Source organism: Mauremys mutica, chromosome 20, assembly GCF_020497125.1.
Source record: "Mauremys mutica isolate MM-2020 ecotype Southern chromosome 20, ASM2049712v1, whole genome shotgun sequence".
NCBI classification, from domain to species: Eukaryota; Metazoa; Chordata; order Testudines; family Geoemydidae; genus Mauremys; species Mauremys mutica.
Window position 1 is genome coordinate 19,248,383 of NC_059091.1, and position 14,881 is coordinate 19,263,263.

Genomic DNA, 14,881 nt, shown 5'->3' on the forward strand with positions numbered 1-14,881 from the left:
ACTCCTCACAGTGCCGCCTGCTGGGAGACAGGAGCTCCCCCACATAGCCAGTGCTCCCGCCCCACTCCCCACCGCGCCCCCTGCTGGGAGAGGCTGGGACTGGAGTAGCTGGGAGCTCCCCCCACAGCCAGGAAAGCACCTTGCCTAGCTACAGGCTTCCTCTCCATGTTCTCTGGTGTGAGCCCTGGCTGGCATTGTGGTTGCAGAGCTGGGGCTGGTGGTCAGGCAGGCTGGGAACCAGAGCCAGGAGACTGTGACACTGCAGCAGAGCAAGACGCAGATGGACTTAAAGTGGGCCGGAGCCCCAGGGCAGAAAAATGAAGGTATGTGGTCATCCCCTGTGCTGGGGTGTGTATAGCGATGGGCACGGCCAGGGCATTGGGAGCAGCAGCACAGTGCCCCCTGGTGCCAGGCTGAGGTATGAAGGGGGGGCGGAGCATGGCCAGGGCATTGGGGCCGGCACCCCCAGCAGTCCAGTGCCTCCTAGTGCCAGGCTGCGGTGTGTATAGCGATGGGACAAAGGCAGGTCATGGGGGTAGCACCCCCCACAGCACAGCGTCCCCTGGCACCAGTCTGCCCCAGGGCCCCTCCTGCCCCCCATTTCATCCGTCTCCTCTGTCCCTAGCAGGCGTCACGCTGGCCGGGCTGCTGACATACCAGGGGATGAGCCCCATCCTGGACGGTGCTGGGCGGGTGGAAGCGCCCGAGTGGGACAAGATCGGCCGGACGGGGAAGTGGGCGCATGAGCCGGGGCGGCCCAGCTACCGTGTGCTGTCTCCAGTGGTGTCGGCCTTCATCAGTGACCCGAACCCCCAGGCACTCGGCCTCTCCGTCAGCATCCGCTTCAGCCACCCGGTGCCGGTGAGCCCCTGGGCTGGGCATGGGGGGAGGAGAGCCTGGGGCGCTGCGGGGCAGAGCCTGGGCCCATCTCTAGTAACACCCCCCACCCCGGGCAGCAGGTGAATCCACCTCCCACCCAGGGACAAACTGATGCTCTGTGCCCCCAATGCAGCCCAGCCCCACTACACTCCCCCAATCTGCCCTCTCAGGGCCTGGGGAGTCCTGCCCCCTGTGCGGCTCCAGCCAGCCCCCCATGCACCAAGCGTGTCTCTGTCCCCAGGAGAAGAAGACTGACCTGCACCTCCTCTGCGCCTACTGGGAGCCTGGCAGCAGGCGCTGGGCCACCGACGGCTGCACCCTGCAGAAGTTGAACGCCACCATCACCCGCTGCCAGTGCAACCACCTGACCAGCTTCGCCGTGCTCATGGCCTTCTACGAGCTGGAGGTAGGCGCGGCCCTCGCTGGAGCCTCGGGGCTGGGCTGGTTCTGCTCTTCCCCTCAATCCTCCCCTGTGGAGCAGGAGTCACTCCAGATTCATTCCCCACCAACAGGCGGGGCCCTGGATCTGATCGGGGCACAAGGGAGACTCCCCAAGTAGCAGCGACCAATGTGTCTGGCCAGGAAGTTGGGTAAGGGGGGGCCAGGCCGTGCTCCACAACAGCTCAGGAGCCTTCTGCCCTGCAGCCCTTCCCCGCCCCCCGTCAGGTGCACTTGCTGGGGGGGTTTGGCTGTGGGGGCCAGAGCAGGGGGAGCAAGAGGGGCGTGTGGCAGTTTAATCCAGGGAGGGCGAGGGCCTGTTCTGCCCATGTTGGAGCCGGGGGGAGAAGAGAAATCAGGCCCCCGCCCTCCCTGGATTCATTCCTGCTCCATTGACAGCAGAACATCCCGGCTCCATTTGGAAAGGGGCAGGGCTGAGAATCCACCACGCCCCTGGGAAGCTGTTCCGGGGTTAATTTACCCTCCCTGCCCATTTCCAGTGTGAGGGTCTCGCTTCCAGCCCTTTGGCTGCTAGACAGAAGAGCCCATGATCACAGTCCCCACAGACTGACCAAGTCACCCCTTCCCTGTCTCTCTGCTAATCCCACTGAGCTCCTGGAGTCTGTCACTACAGGGCAGGTTTGCAAATCCTTTCACCGTCCTCACGGGCCTTCCTACTATTAATGAAATAATCTTATTTATCATTAATGATCATTAGTACACAAGGAGACTTCAAACATTAAAGTTCAGCACCTGCTTTACCATGGTGCCGATTCAGAATTCTTTCCCACACCCCAAGCAGGAGCTCCTAAACCTCTTGGGTTCTTTTAGTAAAAGCCCGGTTTAAAGTGCCCACTTTCATTTCCTTTGACTTTGTCTCATTCCTCCCGGCTTGTCCTCTCTGTTAACCCCTGGAGCGCTCTGCTAACGAGATGACGCACAACTAAAAAACACAACCCTGATTTGTTTACATCTACACACACACTAGATAGATAGAAACCAGCTTTTTAACACTAGCAGTAGCAATCTGTTGGGCATGTTTGTTTTTTGTTTGTTTTTACTAACCACTTTAATATGGAATTTTATGTTATTTCTTTGTATTCTTTTTTATTTCTTTTTTTCCAATAAATCCGGGGTTTGGATTCTTCTTATTTTTAAAAGCAGCAAAGAGTCCTGTGGCACCTTATAGACTAACAGATGTATTGGAGCATGAGCTTTCGTGGCATCCGACGAAGTGGGTATTCACCCACGAAAGCTCATGCTCCAATACATCTGTTAGTCTATAAGGTGCCACAGGACTCTTTGCTGCTTTTACAGATCCAGACTAACACGGCTACCCCTCTGATTCTTATTTTTAAAAATTCTTCTTATTTTTTTCCCCTACCTATTAAAAGAAATTAAATTAAGCAAAAGCTGCACTCATGGTCTTTAACTCGATCTGTTATTTCCAGAAGGGGAGGGGATGCAATCGATTTTATAGATTTATTTTTAATTTGACCATCTCGGCCCTTTGTGGAGATTTCTAGTTTAACGTAAGTACCAGGAAGGGCAGGGAGAAAACGAGGTTTTTCCAACAAGCATTGCAGCTGTCAGAGGCAGCAGTAGGAAGCCAGTAAATTAACAAATTGATAATTGCTCAAGAAACAACAGCAGAAATAAATTAAACAAATAAGAGAGGAGACTAAGGGGGGATATGACAGAGGTATATAATCATGAGTGATGTGGAGAAAGTAAATAAGGAAAAGTTATTCAGTTGTTCCCATAATACAAGTACTAGGGGCCACCAAATGAAATTAATGGGCAGCAGGTTTAAAACAAATAAAAGGAAGTTCTTCTTCACCCAGCGCACAGTCAACTTGTGGAACTCTTGCCTGAGGAGGTTGTGACGGCTAGGACTAGAACAGGGTTTAAAAGAGAACTGGATAAATTCATGGAGGTTAAGTCCATTAGTGGCTATTAGCCAGGTTGTGTGAGGAATGGTGTCCCTAGCCTCTGTCTGTCAGAGGGTGGAGGTGGATGGCAGGAGAGAGATCACTTGATCATAACCTGTTAGGTTCACTCCCTCTGGGGCACCTGGCATTGGCCACTGTCGGAAGACAGATACTGGGCTGGATGGACCTTTGGTCTGACCCAGTATGGCCATTCTTATGTTCTTGTGTTCTTATGGGGTAAACCCAGATCTGGAGCTAGGGGTAAATCCAGGCCAATGCTCTGAGGGTCGAGGGAGAGCTGCACTGGGGGATGCAATCAGAGGGTGTGTGTGGTGCATGTGCTCCTGTGTATGTGGGCATGTTTCACTTTCTCCCCACCACTCATGATTTTATATACCTCTATCATATCGCCCCTTAGGCTCCTCTTTTCCAAGCTGAAGAGTCCCAGCCTCTTTAATCTCTCCTCATATGGGACCCGTTCCAAACCCCTAATCATTTTAGTTGCCCTTCTCTGAACCTTTTCTCATGTCACTATACCTTTTTTGAGATGAGGAGACCACATCTGTACGCAGTATTCGAGATGTGGGCATACCATAGATTTGTATAAGGGCAATAAGATATTCTCCATCTTATTCTCTATCCCTTTTTAAATTATTCCTAACATCCTGTTTGCTTTTTTGACCGCCTCTGCACACTGCGTGGATGTCTTCAGAGAACTATCCATGATGACTCCAAGATCTTTTTCCTGATTAGTTGTAGCTAAATTAGCCCCCACCATATTGTATGCATAGTTGGAGTTATTTTTTTCCAATGTGCATTACTTTATATTTACCCATATTAAATTTCATTTGCCATTTTGTTGTCCAATCACTTAGTTTTGTGAGATCTTTTTGAAGTTCTTCACAGTCTGCTTTGGTCTTAACTATCTTGAGCAGTTTAGTATCATCTGTAAACTTTGCCACCTCACTGTTTACCCCTTTCTCCAGATTATTTATGAATAAGTTTAATAGAACTGGTCCTAGGACTGACCCTTGGGGAACACCACTAGTTACCCCTCTCCATTCTGAAAATTTACCTTTTATTCCTACCCTTTGTTCCCTGTCTTTTAACCAGTTCTCAGTCTATGAGAGGATCTTCCCTCTTATCCCAAGACAACTTAATTTATGTAAGAGCCTTTGGTGAGGGCTTTCTGGAAATCTAAGTACACTATGTCCACTGGATCCCCCTTGTCCACATGTTTGTTGACCCCTTCAAAGAATTATAATAGATTAGTAAGACATAATTTCCCTTTCGAGAAGCCATGTTGACTTTTGCCCAACAATTTATGTTCTTCTATGTGTCTGATAATTTTATTCTTTACTATTGTTTCAACTAATTTGCCCGGCACTGACGTTAGACTTACTGGTCTGTAACTTCCAGGATCATATCTAGAGCCCTTTTTAAATATTGATATAACATTAGCTGTCTTTCAGTTATTGGGTACAGTAGCTGATTTAATGGACAGGTTACAAACCATAGTTAATAGTTTTGCAATTTCACATTTGAGTTCTTTCAAAACTGGTGAATGCCATCTGGTCCCAGTGACTTGTTGCTGTTTAGTTTATCAATTAATTCCAACACCTCCTCTAGTGACACTTCAATTTGTGACAGTTCCTCAGATTTGTCACCTGCAAAAGATGGCTCAGGTTTGGGAATCTCCCTAACATCCTGCACCCTCTAGTGCTGTCTGTGTCTGCAGGCACATGCCCTCTAGTGGTGTGAGTGCACGTTTGTGTTTGTCCACCCACATGCACCCTCTAGTGTTCAGAAATGTTGTTGTTCATCGGAGGTGCTATACTGCTAACAGTTAATGGGGATTCTCCTTCAGCTCATCTGTCAGTGACCTGAGTTTTTCAGGCAGGAGGATCTGGGCTCTATCCCTGCCCTGTCAGACATTTCTGAGCAGCTGCCGGATGCAGCATAGAGACAGTCTAGGAAGCCGTGGGCTTGTGACAATGTTGTTCCCTGGCATCTGTAATGGAGGGACGGGGGAGCAGGAGTGAAGAAGGAAGGACAAAGGGTTCTAGCCCCAGTTAGGTTTAGGTCCCAGTGGGGCCCCAAGTCAGCCTCAGTGGACCCCCTTTGTAAAGGGCTCCCCCTCTGAGAGTACTTCAGCCCCATTGGCTGGGAGAGGCTGTGATGCCCGATGCTCCCTGGGAACACACGGGATGTGGCACCTGAACCCCTGGACTCCTCGCTCCCAGGGATTTTCCTTTCCTGTCCCCAGGAAGCGACTCTCAGTTTCAACATCATCACCTACATGGGACTGACCCTCTCCCTGCTGTGCCTCTTCCTCGCCATCCTCACCTTCCTCCTGTGCCGCTCCATCCGCAGTGTCAGCACCTCCCTCCACCTGCAGCTCTGCCTCTGCCTCTTCCTGGCCGACCTGCTCTTCCTCACCGCGGTGACCCGCCCCGGCAGTCAGGTACGGCCTGATTCTCCCCTGCTCTGTTCCTCCATTCGCAGCAGGGCTGGGGTGTGTGGCTTTGAACCCTTTGTGCTCCCTGGATTCTGGGCTGTGCAGGACACTGGGAGGGTTCCTGGGGGGATGTTTCCACCCTGTTAGGCCCCTTCACACTGGGCACAGTGCTCTGAGTGTCCCCAACCCCTGGAGTTCAGGCAGTTCTATCCCTATGTCACAGTCTCCCTGTGCCTCGATTCCTCTCCTACGTGACTTGCCCAAGGTCACCCAGGGACTCTGTGGCAGGGCTGGGAACAGAACCTGGATCCCCTGAGCCCTGCTCCCCTGCTCTAACCACTAATCTCTGCTCCCTTCCTGCATCAGCAATGTGCACCCGCAGGACCCTCCATAGACCGAGGAACCTGCCATCTCTGGGTCTCGGAGCGCTGTACCTGGAGAGCTGTGCTAGCAGGAATCCCAGTGTGACCTCCCCGGCTGGTCTCCCCACACTCAGCATTTCCCTTCCCCACTGCAGTGCCCCTGGGCTCTCTGTCTCCCCCAGGTGGCGTGTGCTGTCATTGCTGGCCTCCTACACTACCTCTTCCTGGCCTGCTTCACCTGGATGTTCCTGGAGGGGCTGCACCTCTTCCTCACCATCTGGAACCTGCAGGTTGTGAATTACACCAGCGCCAGCCGGTTCAAGAAGAGATTCATGTTCCCGTTCGGCTACGGATTCCCAGCCCTGGTGGTGGCTATTTCTGCAGCGGTGAATCCTGGTGGCTACGGAACTTCCAAACAGTACGTGCAGCGCCCGTCCCGAAGGGGAGCTGGGATGGGGCTTCCATGTGCTTGTCCAGCTCACCCCAGGTCTGACTTGAACCTAGATTTCCCGGCTCACCCTGCCTGGGAGCTGAATGTCCCACTGGAACCCTTCCCATCCCCAGGGACACTAAGCTGCCCCGAGCGCTGCAGTTGAGTTGCCCCCTGTCAGACATCTACACTCCTCACCCCACTGACGATGCGGAAGAACAAGCCAGAAAGATCCCAGCTTGGGTTTGTGAGGCTGGTGGGTAGGAAACAAATGCACCTTCTTCCTGTGTGCAAATCCCTGAGGATCCCCTCTCTAAAGTGAGTGACTCCACTAAAACAGGGTGTGGCGTGTTCTGGACACCCCAGGCGAGATCCTCAGCTGGTGTAAATCAGTGCAGCTCCACTTTCTTCAGTGCAGCTAGGCCAATGTCCCTCCGCTGCATGTCTGGCCCTCCATCAATACTGCGCCCATCCACCAGAAAGGGTCATGTGAGGAGCTGGAAGAGGAAGTGGTGGCTGAAAGCAGGAGATTCTGAGGTACATGGGAAGGGCTGTTTGCCTGGTGCCTGCAAGAGAGTCGACCATGTCACAGGCAGGCTGAGATCCATCTCGCTTTTGAGAGCCAGCTGCCCTGTGACACCCCCTCTCTGCCCCCGGGGCTGAAAAAGGGCAGTAATCCCATTAAAATCACTTTCTTCTTCCTCCCTCCCTGTAGCTGCTGGCTCAGCCTGGACAGAGGCTTTCATTGGAGCTTCCTGGGTCCAGTCTGTGCCATAATCCTGGTGGGTACCTCACAGAACCACAGGGCCCCATTCTCCTCTCACCTCTGTGACCCCATTGATTTCAGTGAAGCAGGGAGGGGAACGTGGCCCATAAAACACAAGGAAAGACCCAGTTAGGTCCCACCTGGCTCATCTGCTGTGGTCAGTCCCGGGATGAGTCCCTGTGCTGTGTCCCCAGGCCCACAGCCGTTACTCGGGCCCAGCTCCCAGGGACGTCAGCAGGAGTTTTGCCAGGTGAAGACAGAAGAGTTTAGTCTAGTCGAGTTAATGACCCAAGGAACGAGGAAGGGAGAGGGCTCCACTCTGCAGTGGTTTTTGTAGGGGGGAAACAAATGTCCCTCCATATTTCTCCCTACCCCTGGGGAAGTTGGTGGGGGGGAAATTTGTTACAGCCTGGAAGTGGCAGGAAATATTCTAGAGGCAGGATCTGGAATCTCTGAGCCAGATCCTGCTCTCAGTTACACCAGTGTAAACCCAAAATTACTCCTGACTGCACTGGAGAGGCTCCATATTGAACTCTGATAAGCATATGGCCCTTCTGATCCCATTGATCCAGATCAGCCCTGGCTGTGCTGTCAGCTCCAAGCATGGGGAGGGACCGAGAGCTGCCAGGGGATATTACAGGGGTGGGGATGATTCCCACCAGAAATGAGCAGTCCCTGGTTCTGCAGTGTTCGGCTCGGTCCCCTGGGATCGTTCTCTGCCTGAGCTGGACTCACCAGCCCCAGATGGGATGTTTTACAGGAAATATTTCCCACTCTTCCCACAGATAAATATAACGTTCTTTGCCCTGACCCTGTGGATCCTGAGAAACAAACTCTCCTCTCTCAATGCAGATGTGTCCACCCTCAGAGACCACAGGTGAGAAGGCAACAAAACAATCTTGGAGCGTCAGATGCCTTGGACTGGAGAGTCCTTGGCACCGGAGGGTGTGAGGGATTGTAGGAGGGGATCATCATATCTAGGATCCATGGGAACGAATTCCCAGTGTGTTTGCATTGAGAGTAACCCTGTCCCACACAGGAAAGCAGGGGCCGGTAGCTCCACCCCACTCTGCCTGGATACTGCTGACCCAATCGCTCCCCACAGGGTTATTGTAACGGGATCTCTCCATCTGCCTTTACCCAGGTTACTGACCTTTAAAGCCATCGCCCAGCTCTTCATTCTGGGCTGCTCATGGAGCCTTGGTCTCCTCCAAGTCGGCCCAGCAGCCACGGTCATGGCGTATTTATTCACCATCGTCAACAGCCTGCAGGGAGCCTTCATCTTCCTGGTGCACTGTCTCCTCAATCGCCAGGTAACGCCCAAGGCCCGTCAGCGCCCACCCAGCACCTTCACCAGCCTCACGGTGGCCATGTCTGATCTTCTCAGAGTTAGTTACATAGTGCAGTGACCGTGTCCCTCACTCTCCAGGTGAGAGAGGAGTACAGGAGATGGATCAAGGGATTCCGAATGTTCAGTACGAAATCTCAGACATACGATCTGTCCATGTCTGCTGTCCCCAGCACCAGCACCAAGACGGTAAGAGGTGCTCTGCTCTGCTCCAATACCAGCCTGTGACACAGTCATCTCTAGCTGGGTCTCATCACTGCTGTAAAGGTGCTTTGCCCCCTGAATGACTCAGGATTGGTTATGAGCCAGCTGGGAACGTCACTGCAAGTGTTAGTTAGGCGGACTAGGTGGTTGCCTAGGGCCCCAAATGTTTTTTAAGTGTTTCAGCGGCCGCTGAGGGAGAGGGAGTCTGAGCTGCCGCTGGCAGCCAGGGGTTCCACGGGGTCAGCGCCACCGCCGGCTGGCGGCAGCCCAGGGAGGTGAGCTGGCATGGGGAGGTACCGCAGGGCTCCCTGGGCCAGGGGGTGGGGAGCTGCCGCAGGGGGGGGGCGCCTCAGGGACGGGGGAGGCGGGGAGCTGTTGCGGGGGCGCAAGGTGGAAGTTTCACCTAGGGCGCAAAACTTCCTTGCACCAGCCCTGAGAGTCGGTCACTATCGAGGGGTATCCTAGATGTCTTAGGCACCAGAACAGAATGTCCTGTCCTGGCACCTCCGCGTTCCCTTCCGTTGGCTCTCCTGGGAGCTCCAGGGGTCACTCACTGTGGACTAGGCAGGCATTGGCTCTTGCAGTGTAATGATCTGAATAGATCAGATTGTCCCCTGGGACTGAAACCTTGTCAGTGCAGACAGATCATCCCCAATGAGCAGTGAGCACCATGAAGAATTTCCCTTGGCTCCATTATCCCTATGGATCAGTGTCCAGTTCGCACATTACACTCTCAGTGGCCTTCGAACCTATTGTCATTTTTCTGCTTTTCTTGCCAGGACTAACCCTTCTGCCAGGCGGAGTCGGCAGCAACCACGGCCGGGGTCAATACCTAGGAGTTCCAATACAAAACCGAACCGGCTGGAGCCCCCGTGACGTTGTCCTCCATGTGCTTTATGGAAATATGCTCATGAATATGACATAACTGGAATATGCTTTATGCTAAATACCCCTTGGATGGTGTCTTTAGAAAGCTTGTAATCTGCAAAGTGTGTTCATCCTATTTGTTTACATGAATTGTTTGGGTGAGTGGGAGCTCTGAGGTTCCCTGCTCCCCACGGCAGCTGAGCAGTTGTGGGGGATCCCACTGCCTGCAGCAGCAGGGAGCTCCAGTTCCCCGCCACCTGCGGCAAGTGGGAGGTCTAGGGTCCCCCACTGCCCACGGGGGATGGGCTGCTGCAGGGCCTTCTCACCTCCCACAGCGACTGAGAGCTCCGGGGGGGTCCCCCTCTTCCTGCCGGGGCTGGGCAACTGCAGGGGTCCCCAACTACCAGCTGCAGAGCAGCCGGGGATGCTTGGTGGTGGAGACGGCCTTCACCGTCCACGCCGCCATGCCACATGCAACCCCCTTCCACTGTGTCAAGATGATCGGCATTGCGGCTGAGCCCCTCGGGGAGGAAATGGGCCTTCCTCCCCCATCAGACTAGGAAGCTTCCCGCCCCCTGGTCAGTTCTGGGGTAGGGATTATTGGGGGGCAACGCTAATTGGAGGGGAAAGATCTCATGTCCGTGACCTCCAGGACATAATCGTAGCTTTAGCCATGAGCAAACTCCTACCCCAGAATATATTGAGCAGTGTCTTTCCTGGACGTGGGAAGCCCTGTTAGAACCACCCCCAGCAGCTGGAATATTCCACAGAAAAATCAGGCGTAACCCCGTTGAATTCAGTAGAGTTACTCCTGCCCTGCACCCGGGTAACTGAGAGCAGTAGCTGGCCCACCTCAGCACCACACTGGTGTCCCGCAGCTCTGACTCATCTCCCAAAGCCCTGGGAAGTGGCCAGTCTCCAATCTCAAGGGTGGATGCTCAGGGGAAGGAATAACCTACATCCTGGTGAGGAACCCAGAGGGGGATCGTCCCTAGGACATTACAAGGCCTTATGGTTGAGGAGATACCAAGAGCCTTTCATCTCCAGAGCAGCAGCTGACCCCTTGTTGAGGAGAGGGGCCAGACCAGCCTGTGCTGGACCTGCACCCTAAGACTACCTACCTCCTCGGTAGCTCATTTCCTCAGAAGGTCTCAGTGTCCTTTACCAAGGAGGCCATTATCAGTATCCCCATGTTACATAAGGTTCCTGGGAAACAAGTGGGGGCGATAGACGGAACACATATCCCTATCTTGGCACCAGACCACCTTGCCAAAGAGAACATAAACCGAAAGGGATACTTCTCAATGGTGTTGCAGGTGCTGGTGGATCACAAGGGCCATTTCACCAACATCAGTGTGGAATGGTCAGGAAATGTACATGACGCCGGCAGCTTTAGGAACTCCAGTCTCTTCAGAAAGCCGCAAGAAGGAACTTTCTTTCCAGACTGCAAAATAACCATTGTTGACGTTGAAATGCCAGTGTTTATCCTTGGAGACCCAGCCTACCCCTTGCTCCCACGGCTCATGAAGCCGTACACAGGCAGCCTGCACAGCTGTAAGGAGCAGTTTAACCATAGGCTGAGCAAGTGCAGAATGGTGGTGGAATGTGCCTTTGGACGTTTAAAAGCCCGCTGGTGTAGTTTGCTAACTAATTTAGATCTCAGTGAAAGCAATATTCCCATTGTTGTTGCTGCTTGCTGTGTGCTCCGCAATATCTCTGAAACAAAGGGAGAAAAGTTTCCGGTGGGGTGAGGGGTGGAGGCAGATTGCCTGGCAGCCACCTCTGAGCAGCCAGACACCAGGGCAATAAGAAGAGCACATTGAGGTGCACTGCGTCTCCGTGAGGCTTTGAAAAGTAGTTTCATCCATGAGCCAGAGTGATGTGAAACTTACGTGTGTTGTTCCTTACCAAGCTGCCCCCTTCATTGCATGTCCTCCCCGCCCCCGTAAACTAGACCCCCGCTGACCACAGTGTGCTGAGCAAATAAAGAGCCTTTTCTCCTCAAGCCATTAACTTTTATTATGCTCACAAACACTGATGAGAGTCAGCAAAGAAAAGTAAAGATAAACTGGGGCTATGGGGCTGATAACACTGAGGTGGGGGAGAAACAAGGACGGGTTGCTTACAATTTGTACCACAGTAACAATCAAAGCTGTGGGCATGGGCCCCTTCTGTTCCTTGTCCCCTCCCCTGGAGTTGAGTACAAGGGATACCGGAGCGTCCCCTCTCCCCCCGGCCCTCCCCCGCCCCCATCCTAGGAAGTCTGGGAGAGAAGGATGTGGAGCTTGGTGACGAGGGCAGCAGGTTCAGCATAGGGTGCAGCAGGACTCTAGTGTCCAGCTGCCTTTCTTCAACCTCAGCCAGACGCCTCAACATGTCTGTTTGCTCCCTCATAATCCGAACCATCTCGTCCGGCGTGTCATGCTCCTGTTCCCTGCCTTCTCTCCCATCCTCACGGTCACTGTGCATGTTCTCCGACAGTGCAATCCTCCATGCACTGAGCTCGGGCTTGTCACTCTCGGAGCCAGGCATTAACTCACTGAACATGTCCTCCCGAGCCTTCTTTTTCCACCTTCTAGTCTGGAAAAGTCACTGTCCCGGTGTGGAGGATGCGACCACGGACAAGGTTTCAGCTGCAAAGAATGCAAAGCACAAGGGTAGCGTTGACAGTGCAGACATTGTTTAAGGTGCAAGGTTAAATCTTTTCATAAAAGAAACAGCCCTCAATGCACTTCCCCAAGAGCTACTGTGACGGTACCTCTCATAAGGCTTTATGGGAATATGACATAACTGGAATATGTTTTGTGCTGCCTGTGCCATGTAACATATCTCTGTAAAGGTTATGGTCTGCCATATCTGTTCATCCTATTTGTACACAAATATCATTTTCTACTTGAGGTTAAGAATATTGGCTGTATACTTGCTTGGTTTCTAAGTAAGCTTTGTGATGCATTTGGTCAGTTTCTTTAGGAAGGAATTCGCAAGGTTAAGTACCTGATCGGAAGCACTTGGGGAACAATGCATCTTGGAAGGCTCCAATCCACATAAGTCTTCCTGGAGATATACAAGACACCATGTGGACAATAGCTTCTGCCTGTAAAGACTGTGAGTCATGTATGGACATGTGACTTGCCCAGATGACTCCAGAACTCCATGTCAGAGCTGGATTTGCATAGGAGCGAGGAGGGGGATCTCCACCCACAAGAGAAAGTCTTTTTAAACCCGAGAGACCCCTCCATTGGGTCTTCAGCTGGCTAAAGAAGGAGCCTCTTCACCCCCCAGGATACTTGAAGGAAACTGGAACACAGGACAGTAACTACAGTGGGTGTGAGTGATTGCTGGACCCAGGCGAAAAGGAGATTAGTCTGTAAAAGGGAGCATTCTGGAACTGGTGAGGATTTTATCTGTATTCAGTTTGATTAGACATAGATTTGCACATTTTATTTTATTTTGCTTGGTGACTTACTTTGTTCTGTCTGATACTACTTGGAACCACTTAAATCCCACTTTCTGTATTTAATAAAATCACTTTTTACTTATTAACTCAGAGTGTGTATTAATACCTGGGGGAGCAAACAGCTGTGCATATTTCTCTATCAGTGCTATAGAGGGTGAACAATTTATGAGCTTATACAGGGTAAAACGGATTTATTTGGGCTTCGACCCCAATGAGAGTTGGGCATCTGGGTGTTAAAGGCAGGAACACTTCTGTGAGCTGCTTTCAGGTAAACCTGCAGCTTCGGGGCAGGTAATTCAGACCCTGGATCTGTGTTGGAGCAGACGGGAGTGTCTGGCTCACAGGGTGCTGAGTCCTGAGCTGGCAGGGAAAGCAGGAGCAGAAGTAGTCTCGGCACATCAGGTGGCAGCTCCCAGGGGGGTTCTGTGATCCAACCCGTCACAGTCATAAAAGAAACAGCCCCCAATGCACTTCCCCACAAGCCACAACGTAAGCAGAACCACTGGCTACTGCAAGAGTCGCTCTGCTGCTGCAGCCATGGTGAGTGAGCCCACGAGGCAGGGGCGGGAGTCTTGTGCTGCAGCTTTTCAGACATCTGGGATCAATGGTTCCAGTCTCAGCACAGCCCCTTTCCCGTAGCAACCTGGACGGTGCTTGAGGACAGGCACCAACGTCAAGCCCCGCACAGACAGTTTGCTTGTTAAAGAAGCAGCAAGGGGTTGGGGTGGAAAGGAACAGGAAGTTTGCCCCCCCCCCTTTTAAATGCTGGCTGCAGTGTGCGGTGATCCCACAAACAGGGCATGCCCGGGAAAGCGAGGTTGTGTGACCCAGAGTTCACCAAACCGGGGTGGGTTACTTGCGGCTTAGGGGCTAGCACTTATAACTTCCCCCAGTTCCCCTAGGGAACCATATGCGACATCACTCTCCTGAGGGTAAGAGAGGTGGAAAGGGAGCAGATGCTGCAAGCGTCTAGGTCCAGACCTGGCCCTTATGCTGCAGTGCTGTGTGCCGCAATGACGCCAGAAGAGTTAACACTGGAGCGGCGTGGGAAAGTGTCCCACCATGGTGGACGAAATAAGGCATCTCTTCCCAGAAACCTCCTGCACAGGATTGCAGAGAACCTCCGGGAGAGCTTCCTAGAAATGTCCATGGAGGATTCCCAGTCCATCCCCAGGCACATAAAAAGTCTTTTTCGGAGATCACCCTCTGCGTAGCTGTGGACTGGCCGCCACTAACTACTATCCCAATATTTTAATTCAGATTAAACATTAAAAATAATAATAGCATTTAACCCCTACAGTCTGGGGCACGACTCCATTCCTGGCAGTTCATAATATGAGGCCAGACCCTCAGTTGGTGTAAATGGGTGTGTGGACGCCTTTGGACCGATGCCGATTTACACCAGTTGGGGAGCTGGGAATATCTGCAGTTCTACACGGGTAACTTGTATTTGTGAATCTAACCCTTAAGGGCGCCTGCTCAGAACAGCTTTGCCGGCGCTCATTCAGGCAGGGACAGCTGAGTTTACGCTTGTCTTCAGGAAGGCACTCGAACGAGGAAGCTTTGGAGAATGAAGTCTTGTTGGCAGGACAATATAGTGGGGCCCTGACTAATGACCTCAGCACACGTCATCATAGACTCCGCTGGCCAATGGCAACCAGGAGAACAAAGAAATGTCTTTAGCCAGAGGGAATGTGTTGTTCTAAAGCAGCCAGAGGAGGAAATAAGGCAGGTGAACCAC

The 14,881-nt window shown here is 52.5% G+C and overlaps 1 protein-coding gene across 5 annotated transcripts in view; it reads left to right on the forward strand.

Moving 5' to 3' along the window:
- LOC123353438 (adhesion G protein-coupled receptor E2-like) overlaps positions 1 to 14,881 on the forward strand; it is a 110,522-nt gene that overhangs the window by 21,523 nt on the left and 74,118 nt on the right. The window contains exons 8-17 of one of the 5 annotated variants that reach the window (XM_044994520.1): positions 207 to 323; positions 626 to 861; positions 1,121 to 1,285; positions 5,515 to 5,712; positions 6,224 to 6,486; positions 7,214 to 7,280; positions 8,050 to 8,141; positions 8,409 to 8,577; positions 8,694 to 8,801; positions 9,596 to 9,744. In XM_044994520.1, coding sequence (XP_044850455.1) covers positions 207 to 323; positions 626 to 861; positions 1,121 to 1,285; positions 5,515 to 5,712; positions 6,224 to 6,486; positions 7,214 to 7,280; positions 8,050 to 8,141; positions 8,409 to 8,577; positions 8,694 to 8,801; positions 9,596 to 9,601 — 1,421 coding nt within the window. In that variant the 3' untranslated portion in view covers positions 9,602 to 9,744. Of the gene's footprint in view, positions 1 to 206; positions 324 to 625; positions 862 to 1,120; positions 1,286 to 5,514; positions 5,713 to 6,223; positions 6,487 to 7,213; positions 7,281 to 8,049; positions 8,142 to 8,408; positions 8,578 to 8,693; positions 8,802 to 9,595; positions 9,745 to 14,881 lie in introns of those variants that run through there. The other 4 variants (XM_044994524.1, XM_044994521.1, XM_044994522.1 and 1 more) reach the window with 4 other exon arrangements.